The sequence below is a fragment of the Lampetra fluviatilis genome, chromosome 1 (assembly GCF_964198595.1).
Source record: "Lampetra fluviatilis chromosome 1, kcLamFluv1.1, whole genome shotgun sequence".
NCBI classification, from domain to species: Eukaryota; Metazoa; Chordata; class Hyperoartia; order Petromyzontiformes; family Petromyzontidae; genus Lampetra; species Lampetra fluviatilis.
The window spans coordinates 9,335,770-9,360,427 of record NC_136275.1 but is presented as its reverse complement, the minus strand read 5'-3'; the positions used below and the strand labels follow the sequence as shown (position 1 = coordinate 9,360,427).

At 43.4% G+C, this 24,658-nt stretch overlaps 1 protein-coding gene across 9 annotated transcripts in view; it reads left to right on the top strand.

Annotated features, from left to right (window-relative positions):
- Positions 1-24,658, top strand: part of LOC144931565 (RNA-binding motif, single-stranded-interacting protein 3-like) — a 317,683-nt gene that overhangs the window by 189,782 nt on the left and 103,243 nt on the right. Inside the window, exon 1 of one of the 9 annotated variants that reach the window (XM_078855614.1) lies at positions 8,486-8,612. The exons of the other annotated variants lie outside the window; for them this stretch is intronic. Within the exon in view, the coding sequence (XP_078711740.1) occupies positions 8,610-8,612 (3 nt within the window). The 5' untranslated portion in view covers positions 8,486-8,609. Of the gene's footprint in view, positions 1-8,485; positions 8,613-24,658 lie in introns of those variants that run through there. 9 annotated transcript variants of the gene reach the window in all.

Here is a 24,658-nt window from a genome sequence, read left to right as displayed (position 1 = left end):
CGGATATAATTACGCTCGTCCTGCAGAGGCGACCTTCTGTGATCTTCCGTTTAAAGGGACAAAGGCAGCCCGCTACTCCCTGGAGGGTCAAAAACCACCTGGCCAAATCCACTCTCCCATGCAAATAAGGAGTCTCTTTCGCCTTTTCTTAAAAGGCAAATGTTATGAGCTCATTTGCGCACAAGGTGAAACTAAATGAAGAGTGTGAAATATTTACTTTAAAAAAAGTTTTATATCGTAGGTTTGTTTCAATTAAGGTGATTTCTGTGTTTTTCTGCGTAGGTCATGAGGCAGGAATTAATCAAGAATGTAAATGATTAATGGGGGGGTCTTGAGTCTGGCTGTTCTGATGCAATGAAGACAATTTGCGACTGTGCCGTAAGGTACATTGATAACAGCGTGCATATGACCATAGTTCCCGAGTATTCACTGAAAACTATTATTTTATTTTCATCATCATTGGCCGTGATCTATCCACTGCTGGATGAAAGCCTGCTAATGTTATCGCCATCAGTTAACCTAGCGCATGCACATGTTGCTCCACCTACCCAGTGCTCTTCCTCTTCGGCGTGTGTTCTGTCATTTGGCTGCCACTTGTTGTCATCGTCTCGACCACCAGCCATCATCCCGTTTATTGATGTGTTCTACTCAAGTCCACTTTTCTCAATAGTCAATGTTTCTCATTTGTTTTTTTTTCTCTGATGCATGCAGTTTTTTTCTCAGTGTGATTTTAAGCATGTCTCATTGCATACTTTTGTCAGTGTCCATTTATTTCATACGACAAAGTAAAATTTCACGCTGAATAGGCATTGCATCGAGAGATTACAGTTGTCATCTTGCTGCGTGCAGCTGCCGCTGTTATGCACCACGACAGCAGCACACAGAGCGAAACGGAGAATGTGCCACGCTGCCGATATTTAAATCCTGATAATTACAGTACCTGCGACGGTAAACGCTCAAACAACAATGACCCCGCCTCTGCCTCCCCCGATGTGTAGGGGGGGGCGGCTGGACATCCCTCGGAAAGATGATGTAACAACCCCCTTTGGGTGCATCCAGCCTTGATGCGCTTTGATATTGCGGTGTTCCACGCACGGGCGAGCGGTGTGACGGCTTCTCAGTCGGCTCCACCCACCACGAGTCCCCCTCCCGCACGCCCGCGACCGCACGCCACTCACTGCCACCCGCCCCCACGCCAATGATCTCACCCTCGTTTCCTGAGTGGGATGGAGCCTCCACCCCCACCTCCCACCCAGTCTCCAGCCTCCTTGTGACTCTTGAGAGGCGTGGCAGCCCTCGGCATCAGCAGCGGCGGGCGTCCGTCCGGGCGAGCTAGCGAGCGAGTCAGCGCTGCACGCTGCTACGTGGAGGGCATTCCACAGCGCACACCCCCCACACCACCACCAACGCGAAGCGTTCCGTATTTCGTCTTGCTGTGGGGCTGCTCCGTCTGTTCTGAGCGTGCGGATCCGCGTGTGTTTGCTGCCACCAGGCAGGCGGTCCCGGTTGGTTAGTCGTACGTAAAGTTTGGACTGTGGAATAATCGTAGCGAACAAGGCTTTGCGTGGACCCCGGTCAGGGCGAGAACGATGGTTTTGACAATGGCAAGAAGCGGATACATCCATTATCCAAACGGAATGTATGTCGCACGCAAGGTAAGGAGGCGATCGCTCGGGTGGTTTGTTGCATTTAAGGGATTTTGTTGTTTTAATTCCGAAGGGTTCACTAATGAGTGTCAAACTCGGGCGCGGAGTTTATTTCGTACGTTTTATAAAATGTTCTGTGTTCTATAACGCAAGCCCGCATTTGCGTCACTGCCCATTGCTCTCTAAACAATCTCCCACGGGGTGAATGTAATGTAAAACGAGGGCTCACATTTTGTTCGTGGATTGTTTTACTTCACGTCTTCTGCTTCAGTATAGCTTCTGCTTAAGTGGTGTAACTGCTGCGGTTTATGGAACGTGACACAAGCCGTCCTGTGTAGGGCTGGGGGATTATGTTGAAGAGAGCTCTCAGGGTCCCCCCCCTGATTACGGTAATCATTCCACTAACGTAATGCATCTTTGAAGGGTATGGAAGGGCGGATGGTTTCAACGCTAATGAGTGTTTCTGTGAATGAAAGGGAGGCTTATCAAATGTATGTATGCGCCTTCCGTGTTGTAATGTATCATGTACCTGTGGCGGTTTGTATAATGATAAGAACTGGATGGATTTGTGTTGTGATTTCCCGTAATTTTCTTTAAAAATCGCAGTAAAAACAGTTCACATGGTGTGTATATCACATGGTGCATCCTGCCCACCCGTTCGTCACGGGCATATATGCCTTTCGACCAGTTTGCCCTGCTTTACCCAATGCATAAATGCATCCCATTTACACCACAATCACATCAACACGTACGACAACAAAAGCTGTGTGTATTCCAACCAGTGTGGAAGTGCATGTGGATCAGCTTTTCACCCCTGTGGGTGTGAATGTTGTGACCTCTACAATGTGCTATCGTCAGACGGTTCTTCCCCGTCACCTGCGTGGCGGCTTGGACGCCAACTCGAGAGGAAACTGGAGGAGCTCTGAGTGGATGGAGCATTGGGTTCAGGCCTCTGACCCGTACACAGAGTGCATGCTATAGCTGTCATTAAGTGCAGCACTTGCCTATAAATTCAGGAATTCTTAGTCCATTCAGTTAAGTTAGAATTCCATTATTTTGATATGTAAGAGCCTACTGCGACACAGGTCAATTTGGCGAGGGAGACCTGGGGTAAATACAAAGGAAGTGTTGTACAGTCTCAACAGACGAATTATACGTGTAAACTACCACCGACTTTCATTCTTGGCAATTACGAAAACATCCCATTTTAATTTATATTTTTCGTGTAATTTCCATCCATTATCCATTCCTATCATTCTGTTCTCCATATTGATGTGTGCATCTCTGTTCGTTCATGTTGAACGTTATCCCATGAAAGGAATATTGTTGTCGAAGACGTAATTGCTCCATCCAAATAACGTGCATTTGTCCAGCGCAGCATTTCAGCATAAAGCACGGACTGAAAGAACCACGTAGCATTTGCTGAAGCATGATATAGGGCCAATTAATCATATTTGCCTCTACAGCAGAAAAGCGTTTTCTCTCATTTAAAATGTCTTCAGCCAGGGTAGTCGTACTCAACGAGTTCATGAAGAGACCATGCTCATTTCTTTTCAACGATCTTGTCGTATAAATACGGTGATAATATTCGAAATCTCGACACTCGCAAAAGCATGGGGCGACGCTCACCTCCACTGAGTGCCCCCGTGATAGTTAAAGAAAACTCAATATTTCTGTGTCAGGAGCCAGATTCGGTGTATGTGAGCGGACAATTCAGTTTATTGGGACGGATAATTTATCAGTGGCTGGCTACCCAAGTGTTCAGCATTGGATTTGCACGGTCAGCTTGTAAATCCTGGGTACAATGACACGGGAGCACTGACAGCTGAGCTAAATTCATTTGGGGAGAAACCAAACACTGTGCCAACAGTGTCCAATGAATGTATCGCACACAGTGGTTGGTGTCTGTTTATTTTACAACAAAGGGGATCGTGGGTGGCGGTGTTGGCTTAAAAAGAGCGTGTTCTACACCGGTGTGCATTACACACGTGGCTTTTTGAAAACGCTCAAATTGGTAAGCCAGACATGACATTAATCAAATATCGTTCAGCTAAACATGCATGATAACCCTCATTTTGCTGATGATGACAATTATATAGTTTGCGATGATTTAGAATACAACGCGTGGAGTTTTTTGTTTGTTTAAGGATACAGTAGTGCTCTGCTACTAAATAGGTATTTTTGTTTCCATGAAAGCCTAATTGAATCTCAAGATACACTTTTCACGAGGGTCCTAAATTGTAATGTTTGTTCTATCGCAAAAACCAGAGCATCCAAAAAAACTCACAACAGATGATAGGATAAACACCTTTGCACATATATCAGCAACCTACTTTATGTACTGATCGAGATATCGCGTTACATTTTTGCAGGACGAGTAATATAACCGGTGAGTGCCAACGATTACAAGGCTGCCAATGTGCGGTTGTCTTTTTTTCAAATGAATACATCATGACATGGCGCGACACCAGGCAAAGCACACGTGTATTTAGTTAGTTAAGCACGCAGGGTTCGCTGAAGCACAGTAAGACGTTGGAGGCGGGAAGCTTCATTCATCATGCATGGCTCGCCCAACTGGTTAGGGATTACTGGAGGCATAGGGGGAATGTGTTACCAAAGTGTCATATTTGCTCACCACTGCTTTAAAGAATGCCTGTTACAGGGAGGGTAGTGTGGAATAACTATTTTGGTGAATGTTAAAAAAAATGTTTACAGGATGTTGGAAGGAGACTCAGATGTCGTGTTAATAAAGCCAGCTGTTATGTTTTACGAGGCAGCAAACACTCAAAACACAGATTGTACTTATCGGCATTCATGTGCATGTGTTCTACAGTCAACTTGAAACGCTTGTTTGGTGTTTAAGGCTCCAATGTAGCGCATACCATGGGAGCATTCAAAGAAAATATTTTTCAGTTTCATCAATGTTTGATTTGTACCGCACAGATTATGTCTATGTACGTTCGCAACCTGTCATGCGATGCAGGGAATAAATACACCTCCGCAGAGTTAACCATGCGTGCTCGTGCATATATTTTAATGTATACGCATGTGCACGTTGGCATCGCAGAGTGTGTTAGCTTATAATGGGGGAAAGTTTCATGGGTTTTTTGTTTGTTTTGGATCACCTTTAGCTTAATGAGAGGTCTTACATTCTAGCCGTGAGTTATGGGCTCAATTGCGATGGGGTGACCTGATTTCGGAAAACGGGACGGGTGAACATGTGGGGGAGGGCAGGGTCAATGGGAGGTGGAAGGAGATACATTCACAAAAAGCACAAAATTCCCTTCTCGCTTTGTAGTGCGGGGTGTTTCGGTAGACCATTTTGCTATTTAATTTTGCACCGCCGTTTCGATTGAGCATGTTACAAATATCCGAGGTACAGTGCATAACCATTACATATAAGCAATGGCTGCCTTCGTTGTTCAACAATTGACCATTTCCGTTGCAAGCTGTGGTTTAAGTCAAGATAAAATTTCCGGTAACAAAAGTGCGTTGCAGTTTTCCTTCATGAAAACAAATGTGAAGAGCAGTTTGTCAGTGACGGACAAGGTTGCTGAGTAAAGCCTACGTCGTTTAGACTTTCAAAAGACGGTCAGTGCACAGCTTAATAGCAGCCTCAGCTATAACTTCAGCCGTCTAATTTTACGTGTTTTCACACAGTGCAAGGCTACATTCACAAGCCTTCCTCTTCTACGCATTAATTTCAAAGCTGTAACTTCATCTTCTAAGGGCAGCATGGGATTGCATGGAATTCCAAACCTGAGTTTGGCCAATCCCAGTGGCGGCTCCTGCAAAATCTCTCAGGGGGGGCAAATGTCTGGATGATTGATAAGGATAAGGTCCACCCATGCAATGGATAAATTAACAGCTTAAGCATGTAAAGGCAACTTCACTTCTTTAATATTAATGAAAAATAAAGTGACTCTTACAATACATCTTGTTTGTTTCTATACTCACTATTAAAACAAACCACTCAAGTTTCTTTTATTAAAGATTCCACTAGGTGGCGAAAAATTATATTGTTGGATGAAACGTGCTTACGTATGATGACGTAAGCACGTATGATGGCGTAAGCACGTTAGGGCGAGCCCTCCCGGAAGCCATAGAGAATGCATTGCAGCGCCCCTGTTCGAAAAAAAACATCTTTGAATGTAAGTCTATGGGACCACTCGGGGCGATTCTCAGCTGGAGGGAAATTGCCCAAAAAGAGGCGGTACTCCACAGAACGTAGCATGACGCTGATTGGACTATATCCAGAGGCACAGTGACGGCTAGCGTGACTCTGTGGTTGAATGACATTGGTGGTGCGTCGCCCAATCGCCCTAATGAAGAAACCGCCCCTGGCCAATCCTATGGTAGAGAAGCAGTGGATGGATAGGCATAGTCAAGGACTTGTGGAAGCTGAGGGTCCCTGGGGATTTCTTTTTTGTACTTTGTAGGGCATTAAGGTGGCCGCTGAAAGACTGGGGTTATGCCCATTGGCGTTGACTTGACAGGGATCACTTCGTCATCATTATCGATGATTGAAATAAAAAAAAATAAGCAGTTTGTAAATATATGTAGGATCCCGTAATGAATAAATACGGTATACATCTGGCATTTGTGCCATTCTGACAGCACAAATGACGTCACAAAGGCGCTGTGTGTCACAGATGAGTATAGTACCTACAGGAGGACCTTTATTTTGCTGTCTTGCACTCTAACATGTGGGTAATTTTTCCAATTAACTTTTTATTCCATTTGTGATTTGTGATTCGAAACGAGGGATACAATCCATCAGCAATATATAAAACCATAAGTATCCATTCAAACTCAACAAGATAACAAATAATGAGAATGGAAGAATATAAACTTTATAAACATTAACATTTTAAATTATATTTGACATAAAATGCGTGACCCAAAATTACCGATGGGAGAAAAATAAAACAAAGGCAATTACAGAATGAATTAATTGAGAGCACGTGACGCAAGACGTGGATTTAATATGGGCTGATAGCAGTTATCAACATTGCTGTTCGAATTGTTTGCAGTCAAACACGATTTCAACATTACCAGGCTGTCACTAAATGAGGCAGCTGTACCACCATGGCTTGCTTACATATATTGGATTGCTAATATGGTTGTATATACACCGATACGGTCAGCCCCATGCAAGCCAGCAATGTCATCCTGAAAATAATTTCAACCGAGAGTTGTCATCCCTACATTGTGTTGGGGAGGCAAAATTTGATGTCGTAAATAGTTGCATTCCTCGGTGGCAATTGCTCGCAATTGCAATTCACCGGCAATTCACCCCCCCCCCCCCCCCCCAATGACAGCGATGCCATGGAATAGATGGTCCACAGAAATAATTTTAACTCAAAATTGCTCTTTGGAGACATGCAGAACGCAGGCTCAGCATGTAATAAACACACGCTATTACGGATGCACGGGGTACCATAAATCTGTTAAGAAACTAATAACGCATTAAACAATAAAAGTGCATAATTAATATGCGAGCGGAATTTTGTTTTCTAATAGTCTTAACAAGGTCCATAAATCATGTTAGATGTTCATATTGTGCAATAACGTGTGTATGGTATTTTGTTATCTGCGTTGGCATTCAATTCCATTGTTGCCACGCTGTGAGGTTGGTGCCTGTTGCCAATTTTGTCACCTTGCTTGCTGCTTAAACTTTGAAAGTAAAGCATTTAAATCAACACTGAAAACCACGTCTAATGAGAGTTTTTTATTCAATCACTTGACACCCATAAAAAAATATATGAGTACTGGTGATAGCCCTGGCTAAAAATCCGACACAATAATTCATGTTGTTAATTGGTTCTTTAAAAAGGTTTCTCAAAATATATTTACGTTACTTTCACATGTTTTCGATTATATTGTGGTGGAACACTTGACTTAAACTTGGACATTTGTGAGTTCAAATTCTGGTCGGCGGTCGATTCAGTTCATCTCTCCAGGCTTCATAAACTAAACAAGATATTTTGAAAGTCAGCTAAGGTTGTCCTATGGAAAGACTATTCCCCTTGATATAAATGTAGAATTCTCAAGACCACCAATGCATATGAGAACCACGCAATGAATATTTGAGTGGGCACAGAGTTATAGTTTTGGGTTGGTCACTGCTGCCCTGTGCAACTAGAGTGATGTGGAAGCGGATGCCGCATTATATACTGGATGCCTTCTCTCTCCATGCTGGTTTTGTGTACTGTATGGGATTCTATGGGGTTTTCTGTGAGAGTATGGGTCTCTATGTGGATCTATGGGTCTCCTTGAGTCTATGTATCTCTAAGTCTACAGAGCTCTGTGTGAGTCTGTGGGTCTCAGTGATGTGAACGTGGATGCTGCACGCATTTTTTGATGGTCAGTTTTTTTTTGTAATGGACTCACTGGCAGCTCTTCTCAAACCGAACACTGCATTGTCCATTGCTTGGATGAGCTGTTCTGAAGCTGAACGCTTCCTGACTCAGAGACCAGTGAATGGCTCGTAAGAATTTGACTCGTTATATTTTGCACCTGATATCGTTTGTCTTACCCACATGCAATCGTTTGATATATTAATGTCCCTGCTTTAGAATGTTCTGAAACAGTCATTTCTGGTTATGTTTGTGAGTGAACTCAAATGAATCGTCTCCCACCCACGACCATTGCGGGGGGGAAGGTGAACATTGATGTGGTCCTGCCACTATGTCCTCCAGTGGTCAATGTTGTCGGTGATGAAGTGTGGCAGGAGCACCTCTGTTAACGTGACGTGGACGAGCACACGGGACTCCAAAGACGTCTGTGATATCGCACGACAGGCAGCGTTTGGAGCAGTTACACAGTCACTTTTAATCACGCGAAAGGAGCAATTTGGAAGGCGTCGCGCTTTTTAATCCACAACTCTCAAAAATCAAAGGAAATATTTGCCGGAAGTAACAGTGGCGGGGGTCAAAATGTTTTAATGCTGCTTGGCTTCTAATGGTACGTGCCCTTTTGTATCCATTAAGGAAAGCTCAATACCCTTTTTAAACAGCGTAAATGATAACTTGGCTCTACGTTTTTTGGCTAATGAGATTCGCAAGGAAGCTGGCTGCGCTGTGCGTAGCCTGAGGGCCCACAATGTCTGTGTACGTGTGTGTGTACGTGTCATGTGCCCGTTCACAGTCCCGTCATTACGTTTTTACCCATTGCACACCCGGAGGTGTCAATTTCCTGTTTTCGAGTGGATTCTCGCTCAATTATCGCAGCACGAAATAAGCTGGCTCGTGGCCGCTCAGCCGGCAGGCACCACTTAAGGCTGAAAAGGCTCCAAATTGCTGGCAATCTATCTGGAAGGCCTGAACTCGCGCCGATCAGTCCTTAACGTCGCATGTTTCCTTAACCTCAGCTGCATTCACCGCACACATCACACATTGTGCTGTGGTTACACATGTCCCCGCTCCAACATTGTTTCTCCCTCTCTTATCCCTCTCTTATCCCTCTCTTTTCTCTCTAAATCGTTACCTGTGAAAAAATAATTTCTCGCAAGAAAAGCATAGAAAGTGAGGAGATGCCAATGTACGTGTGCTTTTCTCCCACGAGAATAATTGTGGTTTGATGGCTGTAAATCTGCGTGGAGTTTTTTTCTTCTATTTGCCACAATTGTTTTAGCCGTGAACACAAAATTATCCAATAAGGAATTCCCAAACGTTCCAAACATGACTAGGCTGAAAGAGAATTGGCACTCAAATGAAGTAATACCGAATAAATAAATATTGATTTAGGGCAGGCATATCATGATCATGTGTCCAATGTGTAATTCTTGTAGGATCTTGCAGAAGGAAAGAATTGCCGGTTATGTGCAGCGGCATTAATGGCATTGGCTTTGATGATCTCTTGATCTTGATATTCAATGTCATTATCATCATCAGCAGCCAAGGTCTACCCACTGCTGGATGAAGGTCCCCATAAGCTGTCACTTGCTGTCATAGTCCCGCAATGTCACGGTCCATTTCGTTCCTGCACACGAGCCGATGTCATTGCTCCATCTCCTTTGTAAATTGCCCTCTCGGGTTTGACCCCCTCCTTTGTCTACCATTCCGTTCCCAGCCTCTTCCATTAGCCCATCACTTCTTCTGGAGTCGATGTGTGCTGCCCAAGTCTGCTTACTTTCCTTAACTGACGAAATTATGTCTCTAATTTGTGTTGGTTCTTTGATAAAAGTAATCCTCTTTAATCCATGTGTTATTCCACTCTCAGTCGCTGAGTGTAATTCAAAGCATGTACCTATCCATACTCGTTGTTTTTAATTGTCAATATTTCTGATCCTTATGCCGTAATCGATAATGTATGTATGTTGAACTTCTTTCGCACCGTACGTAGCCAACCGTGCTAATTATTCAGATGCAGTTGTGTACAAATACACTCCTGCTGTCCTTCATAATTACGTCATCTATCTATCCACATATGCCTTTTAGAATGCCCCTAGATATGCATGGACTGCTGTGTTGTCCAGCTGTGTCCGTCCAACAAATATATGATTTTGTAAAAAAAAAACATGTTGTACACTACTTTTGCCTTGCTCATTTAGTGTCGTTTATTTCAATTGGTTGATATAATGACTAAGTCATCTGACAAACTAAGATGGGTAATGTTTCCTCCATTTATGTTTGAACATTAATTTTTGATAATCACATTTTTTGAAAATTATATTGTAAAGGTCGCTCTCATTAAATGAGGTGAGAGCGTAACTCATTTAATGATATCCTTAATAAAATAGAATCGGTTGTTGGAACATATGTAAAACATGTACATACCTGTTTATTAAATGTTTAAACGGAAGTAAATTTTCTTTCTGTGGATTTCACACCTGATGATGATTGCTTGTGTTGCAGTCGAAACGTCGTGAGAAATGTTTTATTGTTTTATATTTTTATTATTTTATTATTCCCTTCTACGTGACTTTACCGAAAGAACCAAGAATATAAATAGGAAGTAAAGTAGTCAAATTGTGCAATGATGCCTCAATCATTCCTGTATTACAAAGGAAGACACAATGGATCTGAAGAGTGTCAGAGTTATTAGTCTCCTAATATATATAAATTGTTCGCAAAGAACATTGGGAACTGAATATAATGGAGAATGTATCGCCTTACTGACCACATGAGCATGGAATACCATCGACCACATTTCATGAAATACAAATGAATAACAAATACCATTTTTCCAGCCTTCTGTATGCTATGAAAAGGCATTTGACTCTGTGGAACTGATGTCTTCATTCAAGTGCTCACAAGCCAAGGCCATACGCCATGTCCTTAAAGTACTAAAATGTAAACAAATAAGAATGGAACAGCGACACTGATATTATTTTCATGATTGTTGTATTGTGCAGTTATAATTGCCCAAAACGTATGGTGTGGCTTAGAGATCAGGATTTAAAATATGCATGGTCGTCCATGCTTGCGTTGTGGCCGAAACGTCGTGAGAATTATTTTATTATGTTTTATTTTTTATTATTTTATTATTTCCCTTCTACGTGACTTTACCGAAAGAACCAAGAAGATGAATCCCTGCAGTCACGAAAGCTTTAAATCGAAAATTAAATTGAATGTAAATGAATGGAACCCACCGCTTTCACATCATGCATCAAGGCCACGGAAATGTCCTTGCCACAAAGATCCCACCAAGGTAGGGCCTCCCTCATACTCCCTGCTCCCTCCACCCCACTCACAGTTTCATCATGACCCTGGGGCCTCGAGGCAGATATTTTAGAGCTGACAAATAGATTTGATGTTGAGAAATAACACATTTTCCTTTTATGATAAGCCCAGCTGTGTGTGTACACAACAGTCCACATGATTTAATAGGACGCACAATGCAGTGTATATGGCAATAAACAATGGTTAATGTGCACCTTTGCACTTCCTTTCTGTTATCTGCTAATTTCAGGAATATCATTCAGACTTCAGAAGCACTGATATGGTAATGTGGTTTAACACGTAGGCTTTCGCGACCAATATTATTCATAATCAATGTTTTTGGGTTAGATGGCGTTATTTATAAATGTGTCGTAACCCTCCACCACCCGACACGGCCAATCAGCAAAAAAGTGTCACGTTTACACATTCTGGCGAATTGCCCGATGATGCTGGATGCAATTACCAGCGAAACGTCGTACTCAAAATTGTAAATGATGTGGTTTCATGCTTCAACACACCGGTGGGCTAAAGTAGTGAACTATTTGTCTTTTGTCAACGTGACACTTTTTTGCTGATTGGCCGTGTCGGGTGGTGGAGGGTTACGACAAATTTATAAATAACGCGATCTAACCCAAAAACGTTGATTATGAATGGTAATGTAGCCTTAAAAATATCATCAATAATATCGGAACCTTTTTTTAAACTTGAAGCCATTTGTTTTGCCAGAACTTTCAACAACATTGTGATATATATTATTGGTTCTTTCGGTAAAGTCACGTAGAAGGGAAGTAATAAAATAATACAAATATAAAACAATGAAAATTCTCACGACCTTTCGACTGCGAAATCCACAGCAATAAAATTTTCTTGCTGTGGATTTCACACCTGATGATGATTGCTTGTGTTGCAGTCAACTTCGTGAGAATTTTTATTTTTATTGTTTATATTTTTATTATTTTATTATTTCCCTTCTACGTGACTTTACCGAAAGAACCAAGAATATGAATCCCTGCAGTCACGAAAGCTTTAAATCAAAATTTTACATTGTGATAAATACGTTTCTTAAGTAACACATCTTAGCCGAGTGTTCTCGCAAGTCAAGCAAGGATTTACACGTGTTAACAGATTATGAAACACAATTGTGTTGCACTTTCGTGGATGTAAACGATTAAGTGTGTGTTACTTGCACGTGTTATGCATACATGCACACAGTTGTAACCAGTGGCGGCTCCTGCAAAATCTCTCAGGGGGGGCAAATGTCTGGATGATTGATAAGGATAAGGTCCACCCATGCAATGGATAAATTAACAGCTTAAGCATGTAAAGGCAACTTCACTTCTTTAATATTAATGAAAAATAAAGTGACTCTTACAATACATTTTGTTTGTTTCTATACTCACTATTAAAACAAACCACTCAAGTTTATTTTATTAAAGATTCCACTAGGTGGCGACAAATTATATTGTTGGATGAAACGTGCTTACGTATGATGACGTAAGCACGTATGATGACGTAAGCACGTTAGGGCGAGCCCTCCCGGAACCCATAGAGAATGCATTGCAGCGCCCCCGTTCGAAAAAAAACATCTTTGAATGTAAGTCTATGGGACCACTCGGGGCGATTCTCAGCTGGAGGGAAATCGCCCAAAAAGAGGCGGTACTCCACAGAACGTAGCTTGACGCTGATTGGACTATATCCAGCGGCACAGTGACGGCTAGCGCAGGCCTCCTAAAACTGTGCATATCTACAAACTATACAGACTAGCTTAGTTTGTAGACACCGCCAGGATTAGTTTGTAGAATAAATGTAGATCATCTATAGAGCCCCATTGTTTCATTGATTTACGCTCGCTAACGAAGCAACGACACCAGGAGGCGACGCTGCTTTGTCTGGAAAATGCCCTCAAGGGACAGATGCATCATAGAACTGCGGAACTCGTCGAGTTCCCACTTGAGTATCGAGAAGTCCGACTCGACCGCCGTCGTGTTGGTGAGCACCGATGCCAACCCGCCGCTGAAAGCGCGGAGGTTGTCGAAACCACTCGGCAGCACATCCCACGCGTCGTTGAATGTCGTCGTGTTGGTGTGCTTGTTGATGGCGTCGTGAATGATCGTGTCCTCCTTGTAGAGCTTGACCAGTTGGCGATGCTCCTCCTCGACCATGTCGACCTTCACAGCTGACCAGAATTTCGTAACATGCACGCGACGCGCTGCCAGCACGTCCTTCACGAACACACCAGGATGCATCTTCACGAGCTGAGTGGGCATCACGGGCGCCGCATCCTGGTCGAGAGCTCGATTGGCGTCGTTACGCTCTGCTTTGACGTCGTTGAGACCCGCGATCAGCGTCATCACATATATCGAGATCTCCTTGACGATCCTTGTCTTGTCGACCTCATTGAGACCCTCGTAGCTCTCCTGCGCAAACGATCCCTGGTCCTCAATGTGGGCAATGATCGCGGCAGACGCGATGCGCATCGACTGATCATGATACGACACGTACGCCTCATCATGATTGTTGACGCCATCAACAATCTCAACACTGAACAAAACGGTGAGCGACCCGATAAGCGACTGAATATGCTCCTCCTGCTGCGCGATGAGCAGCGACTGGCTCTGGAGCTGGACGATAGTGACGTTGATGGCGTCGATGGCGGGCGCGAGCGCGTAGGTAAGAACCCACCAATCGGCGGTGGGCAGCTTCGCGGGGTTCTCAGTAGTGTACTCGATCAATGCTCGGCGGTACTGCTTGTAGAACTTGAGCACGTTCCCGAGATTGGCCCATCGGTTAGCCTTCCTGGGGCACTTGACCTTTATCTTGATGATCAGGTTGTTTTGGGTGCGGAGGTACACCGAAAAGTCGTACACGATCTTCACCCAGCTGCCATCGAAGACGCACTCGGCAGATTTCTTGACCACAATATCGATCTGATGAGGCGGACACCAGATTCGAATGACGTCGTTCTCGGCCTCCTTCACAATGAGCGTCACCAGCCCCCCATGACGCCCAGTCATCGTATTCTCGCCGTCCGATGAAAAGCCGATCAGCTTGGCGTGCCAGTTGGGGTACAGCGCGTCGAGGAACTTGACGAGCATGCGGAAGATGTTCTGAGCAGTGTGACGCTCGAACATAGGGATCGCGACCAGGTGCAGATTGACAAGGAAGCCGCGGTAACAAACGCGGGTGCGCAGGTCGAAGAACGACTGGCCGCGGTGAGTACTGCCGTCGCCAGCCAGAGAGAAGGCCCACACCGATGGATCGTCGATTATCCTGGCGATCATCTGCAGCCCGACGGCCACCAGAACACGGACTGACTGTGCGACGATGAGGTCGTTCATGCCCTGCAGCTTCGGCGTGTTGGTGCGGATCCTGGCATGATCGATGGCAGCAGCCGTTTGACGGAACGACATGCCGACACCGACGTGGTCCATGGCGAGCTCGAAGCGCATCTCGTTCTTGATTGTTGCCGTGTACGTATACGTCCCCGTCTCGATGTTCACTTTCTTGACGAACAGCTTCATCGCGTTGACCTTCTCCTTGGCCTTCTTGGCGGCCTTCTTGGCGATGGCTGCGGCCGCGTCCTCATCGTCGTTGTCGTCGCCGCTGTCCTCGTCGTCATCGCGAAAGAACAAGTCCCCGATAATTGTCTCAATGATGCTGTTCTGGATCACGTAGTCGATCGACGCGGTCGACAGGTCCATGTAGTTGTGGAGCGTGTTGGTGCGCTTGGCCATGCCGTTGAAGTAGCTCTTCTCATCGGGCGACAGCGTCTGGTAGAGCATCCACGATTCCTTGTGCTGCCCTTCAAGATGGTGGCGGTACTGATGCGGCAGGAACGGCTTCGTGAAGTACTTGATGTCGGTGCGGTTCTTGCGCTTGCGGCCCGAGTCGCCCGTCACCTCGACCACATCACGGCCTTGGTGAACACAGAACAAGCAACGACAGGACTGCGCGCCATTGGCCTCCGTCGTGATGAGCTCCATCCCATACTGAAGGGTGTGTGAGGATTGGAACGGCGTCGCCACTTTTTTCCCTCCCATGTTGCTGCAGCTGCAATGCTCGGTATAACGATGCGGTACGTCTTGCCGCGGATTACGCAACTGCGCACTCCGCGCACTCACTAGTTTGTAGACGCAGCCAGGCTTAGTTTGTAGATATGTGGCGCTATTTATAGCGAATCTACAGTTTTAGGAGGCCTGGGCTAGCATGACTCTGTAGTTGAATGACATTGGTGGTGCGTCGCCCAATCGCCCTAATGAAGAAACCGCCCCTGGTTGTAACCCTAACCCTGTCACTCGAGGAGGCAGACTCACACCAGTAGTGCGTGTAGAAGGGTGGAGGCCAACATGAGATGGATGGATTTAAATGGATGTTACGTATGTTTCACAGAGGGGGGTAAAAGTGGTGCTTCAATTGGATTCCAAAAACCCTTAATGCAATTGGAATACGTCCACCATCTTGCAACCAGGCCACATACTACACGAGTCCTTGAGTGCGTTCAGTGAACTGGACTTGTTTGACATGCTACGATGTTTTTCTAGGGTTGCCACGATTGTGTCATCCACCCCTACCCGGGAAATTGAAAAGCATCACACCACATTAGCGTTATCATTTCCACAAAAAAACATTTATTGGTTCCAGTACGGGATTAAAACGTGTTGCACAAATAAATGAAGAATATACAGTTGTGTTGTTTTCGTGTATGTATGTAAAACATATTTGAACTAATAGTCACAGGATCTATGTTAAAATTATTCTTGGCAGCATGCCAGTTGTGGTTTCCATATTCACGTTAGGCTCTTGACATTTTGTACAATCTGAATTATGCAATCTCCAGTAAGCAATGGGAACTGGCAGTGAAGTGTGCCCCCATTCCCGTCGGCACGCTTTCTATACAGAGAAAAAAATGAGAGAGATCAGAGGACCCTTCACAGAGCAAATTAACGCTAAATTCAATTGAGCGCGGGGCGTGCAGTGACGGGGGCTCAGGAATGAGGCTCTTTTGAAGGACGCTCACAGCTCAGCGGGTGAATCAGCACCATGCGGTGCTCATGAGGAGGGAGAGAAAGATAGAGAGAGCAAGGCACTGGCCAGCCAATAGCTTAATTAGTCAGCTTTGGTTTCTTTCAGCTCTTCTCTTTAATTACGTGCCCTTTATTCATCACACACATCCTCACCTACTGCACATTTAATCAACCTCCACATGCCCTCCACAGAGTCCCCACCACCTCCTGCTCGGTGTTTTAACAGCCTGTATGGATTCTATAGCCCAGGCTGGGTAGGTTCGTGGCCCAGGTGAGAGGTTGATTGGTAACAATGCAACTAAACCAAAATGCAATTTACCGATTTTTCAAGAAGACATGGAAACGTTGTTTTTGAAGCTTATTTATGGATTGTATGCTTTGGTCTTTTTTTGGGGTCAATACATCTTTTCATCTGCATTGTTATTTTTTTGCATCATAAAATAACGTAAAAGTCAAACGGATAGTTTTTTTTGTAGGAATTACGATACTTATTACCAAAGTTTAATTGATAGAATTGCTTTTCGTGAATTTTTATTTGCAGCAGCACTCCATGTTTATACGGCGAGCAAAGATTGTGTCACCGTGACGGACCTGTGCGGAGCAGCGTCGTGACCTGTGTTGTGTGGCTTGGGAAGGGCATTAGAAGGAAGATGGCCTCTGCTTTGATTGCTGGACCACTCATTTTTCCTTCATTGCATGAAATTCCAGTTATTCTTCTGGCGATGCTGTTTTTCCCAACCCTGCCAACCTCCCAATATGAAAGGGGAGTTGACATGCCGGCATGTGTTGCTATGTTGCCATTTGCCTGTGGATATAAAGCAAAACTTATTAGAGCTCATGGATATCTGCCTCCTCTATGTTTAATAAATCTCGAATGGTTACTCTTTGACTAAATTCAAATAGAATATGTTTGGTGGATGTGTAGGTTTGTTTGTGCACAAGGTTGGGCCAATGCGCGCATGGTTGTGTAATGTTGAAAGCAGATAATTACCATCCTCAATATGTGTTGGTGTCTCACTTGGTAAATATAAACCACGACTGCTAAATAATTGCCACGACGTTCATTTAAATTTTTAAGCTGTTGAATGAAAATAAACACAACTGAACAGATTCATGATCAAATGAAATGTTCGATAGACGGGCAGTGGTTGTATGAATAGAATTAGAATGTTTAATTAATGTCTATATATATGCAGTGTTTTCTTACAATATTTGAGGCAGCATACACGATTAATCTCGGATAGTCATATTGATACTTACTTTACACTTTTGCATCAGCATTGTATTCTCTGTTCTGGAATTTTCTTTTAAATTAATGCACGTGTTATGACATGTCGGATATATTTTATTGTTAACCAAAAGAAGCTCAGTAATTGTAATGTTTTGAATAAACATATATTTCTTGAAATTGACTCTGTACCCTTACAAACCTTCCCCAGAAAAAGATCCACGTTTGCAATTCATCAAGACATCAGAATGTTTCGTGAAAACTACACTTGGCTGTACCGTCAAGTAGCAGATGTTTCCGTTGAGCACCGTTAACATTACTATGTTAGACAGAAAGCATTATTTACAAACTGCAGCACAATTTGTTTATGCTTTTGTGCATGGGGTGTTACTTTCAGCAATTATGTTTTCTTTCTACTCATATCTTTTTGGTGATCTCGGCATCAGGCCATGAGATGAAGATGCATTCGTCCAGAATGGAGTTGACCAGAGCATCGCATTGTGTCAGGCAATGAGCTCCAGAAGAAGAGTTACTTCTGGAGTTACTTCAATCCTGGCCTCCTATCCAATACTGGATATAACGCACTGGTGATGAATTTAAGAAAAATAATTATTATATAACCTGATTTAGTATTTTCAGATTTATTTTTTTTAAGGACAATTTTGGAATATTTTGTGGATTTTCACATGTACACACATGTTTGTGTCTACACTAACAAGTGATATACATCACCCGATACCACCTGACACAATTTGGTGGGGAAAGCGTGGAAGTGACAGCATATTAGTGACATCACTTCTGAAACAAAAAATATTTGCATCGAGACTTAATTTTTTTTATTAATCAGAAAATTAGGAACACAACCCTAGAGCTCACTCATACTATGCAAAAGCAAATATACAAACCTCTGTTCTGTGTATCCGTATATATATAAAAGTACAGAGTTTGCGGGAGCAAATGCTGTTAATATGCAGATGGCCTAAAACATTTTTTTCCGCATATGTGTAGACACTTTTTTAACTATTAAACTTTACATTTTGCTAGGTCAGGCCCACTGAGCTATATAGCTTTTTTATAGAAGCCACCTGCCACAAATAATAGCTCAACAAAGTGGTTTATGTGGAAATTTATAGCAGCCAAATACTCTAAATGCATGTTTCTAAATGCATGTAGAGGGAAAGACTGAAGGGCCCAGAGAATAATCCACGCACCCACGGGGAGAATATGCAAACTCCAAATATACAGGAATCAGGGTCTGGATCAAATCCACGACCTGTATACCAGCCGAGGGAGTTAACATCTCACCACAGCGTCCAGATAATGCCCCATGGCAAAACGGAATGAGTATCCGTACGATGTAAAGGTTGCTCATTGCATGCCTGTGAAAACAACAACTTTAGTTCTCAGAGCTGGAATATTTCAATATAAGCGACAAGCCGCATTTATTGAAATGGAATTATTTATGCTGTCATTGGAGCTAATTTTGAGAACTTCTTACATTGTAGGGTACTTGAACAAGTGCCTGCTTTGTTCGCATCTGAACAGGCGGTTTTGTCTGCCCACCACAGAAAATTTGCACCAAGACAGCCTGATTCCAGGTACAGGCATAGCCATGATGCTGTTACAGATCATAAAAGTGGAAATGTTAAGGGAGAACTGTTCTTTAGCATCACGAGGTGAAACTTGTAGCTGTAAATCTCCAAAGGTCCCAATATGGCTGAACAATCTATCATGCACCGTGCACCTTTGACAGGATCGTTGGGGCTGCACACCACAAAAAAAGATATAACAGCGTCCTTACTGCTATCTACTTGTTTAGAAATGCATTATTCATGAAAGAAAAAAATAGTTTCACCAAAACTCAGTGTTTGTACTTCCAAACACGGCACTTAAAACTTTTTCTTGTGCACCAGCCTTCATGTAAAATTTAGCTTTGCAATGTTTTATTTGATTGTCTGCTTTTTATTTTATGCATACATTTATGAAAAAATTCTGTCCATCTGGTCTCACAATAGGATGTGTACTGTTGTTGTTTTATGTTCTATAGTTAACATGCAAATTGGTGGCAGCATGCAGCTGTTCCCAGGGCACACCTTCAAAGGATTTACATATATATATGCATTGAAGACCATATTGTTCTTCATTTTTCTTTAATTCCTACATCTCTTATTAAATTACCACAGTTTGTTGCCACATTTAAACAGCTGAAAACGGCGTGTGTGATCCCCCTGTTAATTCGTGCTTAGCTTCCTTCACAGCACACTCATGAGGAGGCCGATACTCAGCCTTGCCACTTGACTTGTATGCCAAACACTTAAGGGATTTTTTTTAGAGACCTTCGTAACGAACAAATCACCATGACTGCAACGAGAATGCTGGCATTTTCACGTGCCAGACAGGCCGTCGACTGCAGTATGGTTAGAAGCTGTGAGCCCGGCAATGTGCCCTTCCCTCGCCTCGTTTTGCTCCACCCACACAGTGCTTGGCGTGGCTCTTTGATTAAATGGCCATGTGGCAGCGGACGTTAGTCTGGTCTGACGGCGGGGGGGGGGGAGCCCGGGACGAGCTGGGAAGTCTGATGGGTTTGCTCAGGTTTCCATCCATATCGAATGTATCCAACCACATCCCCCCACCCCATTGTGCTGATGTTGAATGAGAGTGGAATTTAATGCATGGACGGAGATCGACTCTGGCCCAGAGGCAATCGGAGAGTGACACATGAGTCTTGATTCTCTCTTTATCTTTCCCTTTGGACGGTGTGTTTCTGCACTTATGAGAGGGCCTTTGGTCCAAGACGGGGAGGCTGAGCAGCAGACCTGTTTTCCATGGAAGAGAACACCAAATGGGAATTTGGGCACATTTAAGTAACTCTGCCATATGGCTCACAATGGTGCAGTTGGTGTGTGCAGAGAACATTACTGCTGTATTGTAGGATTGTTATTTTACAATAATGATATTGTGTCACCATGCTCAAATGAGAATTGTGTATTGCTCATGTGTGTTGACGAACCTAAGCTAGTGGTGGAAATTCAACATTCCCATGGTGGTATTCAGTCTCTTAATTTGGCCTTATTTTACAGTACATTGTTATTCCAAATGGTTCAAAGATGGCTTATTTTTTCTAATTTAATCTCTTAGGGTTTTTTTATGGTAACATATTGTCCTGCAGCTGCTGCAAGCACTTAGAGATAAATCATGCAACAATGGGCTTTTATACAAAAAAAATGTGAGGCAATTACAATTACATTGAGGAAGTCGGTCAATATTTTGGCCTGCAGGCCTTTATCAGAATGAGTTTCCATCCAGTGGACCTCAGGCTTCAGCTAGGTTTGTTTGTAGCTGCCCTCAAATTACGTTCATTTTTCATTTCAAATTTAGCCAGGTAATCCCATTATTATTCCTTTAAACGACCCTTTTGAAAATACATTGACCTTATTTTCATTTCTCCATGAAGTTAACAATGCATTTATTAACAGAATCTCGGCACATCCTGACCTTCCGCTCGCTCACACAAATGTCGCTCGGCGACCCAGACGCCAGGCCTGCTGTCCCTGGATTAGTGCTCGTGACCTCAGAAGGTAGGGGAGCGGTACTGCAACGGTTAACGCGATGCACTACCAACCCAGTGACCCGAGTGATTCCCACTCGCGGCTAACAACACCAGTGACAATTATTGGAGCTGGTTCTGGGTTTCTTCTAGGTCGACTAAGCCTGAATTGAGTCCATAGTACGATGTGTAAAAACATCGCCACTTGGGAGACAAATGCGACCGGACGTGGTGTTGGCTAGTCACCCCCTCGTGCGCCGTGCCAGCCTTCATAGGTGCTCGAGAACAGCACTTGCCCCAACAGTCTGTTCAGGCTATACGGGGGATCTTTGTATTTGTGACCTCAGAAGCACCTTGCATGCCATGGCCACATGCTCCCAAACTGCATTTCATATTTTCTCCGCATTCTGCGATAGACTTCCCCTCTTGCGACACACCTCGAGTTATTTTAGTGAGCAGGCGAGGAGTGACATTTGGCGCGTTTTTGATGCATTCTCCATCACAAATGAAAACCTGTTCTTGTTAAATGACGAGCACTAACCGCAAGTTCTGAAATAATCCGAAAGCTGCAAAAATTGCAAAACAGAATGCTCGGCGACTTAAAGAAAAGTCCACGTCCCGGCCGGTACACCCAGCCTCAATTGACTACATTCAGCATCTGGTTCATGAAACCTGCGATTTGCATTCGAAAGAAGAAAAAAATCTGACAATTTCAGCACAGGGAAAAAAGATCTAAATGTTCTGCGGGTGAAATGCTCAAAATAATTTCAAACCAGAAGCTGCATCAGCCTGATAAGCCTTGTAATATGACTCAGATGCCTCTTGGGAAAACAGAATATGCTTAAATCACACCATTATCTAGAACGGCGAGTGCAGTGGCCGTAACAGATATAAAGCTGTGCGTGCGTGCAACAGCCCTAGGCAGGCTCGTGCGTTTCCAGTGGGAGGTTCCTGTTAATGGCTTTTGGGAGGGACACTGGTGGAGTCCATCGGGCTGAGTGATAGCTTGTAAAAACCACAAATGTCCAACCATGCCCTTGCTCCCAGGGCTTCCCTCTGGCTTAAAATTACGGCAGATTTGGTTTATAGAGGTGTGACAATGTATTTTATGTACTTATCCATATTACAGTGATATCAGATGATGCATACGATTGTAGGCAAAGCCCTTCTTTCGATGTCCGAAAAATATTTAAATCTTGACTTAAAGCTTTCGTGACTGCAGTACTTAATATTCTTTGGGTCTTTCGGTAAAGACTTTATGGTAAAGATTTTACCAAAAGACCCAAAGAATATAGATAAATGTTTATTACTTTTAATGAATATTCACGGTGCTGTATTTACGCATATTTGATACCTTGTTAAGCTAATCCATTGTTATGGCGCCTCCGCCCACCCAGCAGTATACATGGGTGCACCAGTCGATCGTCAAGTCGCGTGTCGTGGGGTGAAGTGTGGGTACCCCCACCTCTTCCAAGACATCTGACCAGTGTGTAAGAGGAGAGCTCGCTATTGTGGAGACCTCTTCTGCCAGCGGTGGCATCAGCAAGCAATTGCAGGGCTCAACTGTTACTTTTTAACCTTTTACATTGTTACGTACATGCTTGGATGTGAATAATAGAGAAGTTAATTGATTGTAAACCACAAAACTGAATGCAATTTTTAAATGTTTAGTAAAATGTTTAATATTATTCCCAAAAGCGCGTGTGCTTCTTGAATTATTTTTGTCGTGGCACATCATTATTATTCGGATTTTTAGAATCAATAGAGTCAATAAATCTGTTTTGTTTATACAACAATCGGCAAAGTACCTCTGAAGTCAGTGTGTGGGCCTAGCCTGTGGTTAAACGCTACACCCTTGACCGAGGTTCACCGGTGTCCGAGTTCACTTCTCGGTCGTAACTGTGGTGTAGGCGGCGCCTGGTTTACGATGAAACCTCAAACCGAGGTCATGTCGACGACGTAAACATAAAACATCTCCTTCAATAAGACAGATGGAATTCGTCCCAGCATCCTAACCTACAGCAACATGCCTATGAGTAAGTTACAAATATATCCAGTCTGGCACCTCTGTCCTCCTAGGAGTTGACATGTGTGCAGCACAGTGAGTCGATGGATAGGTGGTCATGTGTGAGGTGGTATAAATAAATACATGTGCATCGCTGTTCATTAAACATATGATGAAATCTTGACTTGAAGCTTTTGTGACTGCAGGAATTTATATTCTTTGACTCTTTCGGTAAAGTCACGTAGATAGGAGATCTCTTTTACCAGTGGCAAAATATAATGGTAGGTTTTTACCCTTTTAACTGGTACAAAACTGACACCTTTATTCAAGGCATCATGTTTGCAATGACCACAACACAAGTAGTCAATAAAGCAAACAAAAAGAAGCAACTCTGATAAAGATAATAATATGCACTGATATTGCACTGTTTTTGAGTTGTACGCCTTCTGGTGTCATCTGGCCCTACACCAATGGGGACTAGGCTCTAAAGAAAGCCGTCTCGGGTGTGGGCCAATCAACTTCAAGGACAGTGCATATTATTATCTTTATCAGAGTTGCTTCTTTTTGTTTGCTTTATTGACTACTTGTGTTGTGGTCATTGCAAACATGATGCCTTGAATAAAGGTGTCAGTTTTGTACCAGTTAAAAGGGTAAAAACCTACCATCACGTAGATAGGTTCAAAAATAATTTTAAAAACTAAACAAAATGATGCTCAAAAATAATATGATGCTCAACAGATGTAACCAACATTACAGTGTAATACTAATATGCCGTATGAATAATAATTATCAGTTAGCCTTCCATCAGTCCATCCATCCTTTTTTTTCTCAGGTCTGTGATTGGTAGAAATTGGGTTATGTGTCCTCATGCATTGTTCACCCATTGCCATTCGGCAATTCTCAATCGCTGATAACCATTGCTAGAGGCTCTTTAAAAACACTTAGTGGGGAATTTATTAGAAATCTTTGTCATCTTTATCAATGTGAGACATGTTTCCCTTGTGATTGTATTTATCTTGGGCCAGACGTGGGGTTTGTTGCAGTGGGAAAATAGTCTTAGGGGAATGTATGGTGGGATAAAGACAATGCTACAATTATAGTAACATTTAGATAATGATGGCACGTTGATTCGGCTGGGGTTGATGTCGGGGTGAGGTCAGAGTAGTTGGGGTGGACTTAACAGTGAATATAAATGGGCAAGACCTGAAGATATAAATAGTTATTGTTGGCATCGTGCCAAATGCATCTGAGACGAGTTCTATGGATTTCATGAATCTGTCTCAGAGACACATCCTATGAATCTATTCTACGAATCAAACTCCTCTCAGCTGCAGTTCATTAGAGGTTGATTACATTCTGCTTCCACTTCCCTGGCATCACTTTGTACCTTATCTAAATTATTAAGCTACATCCTGCCTTGCTATCAGTCCGGTAGCCCAGAACATCCTGTGAGGGTAACGCTTGCGGTTGACACTGATCTGCTGTAGCAGCAAGCTGCATTGTAATATTCCAGGTTATACTGTATGTGTGTGTATGTATATAT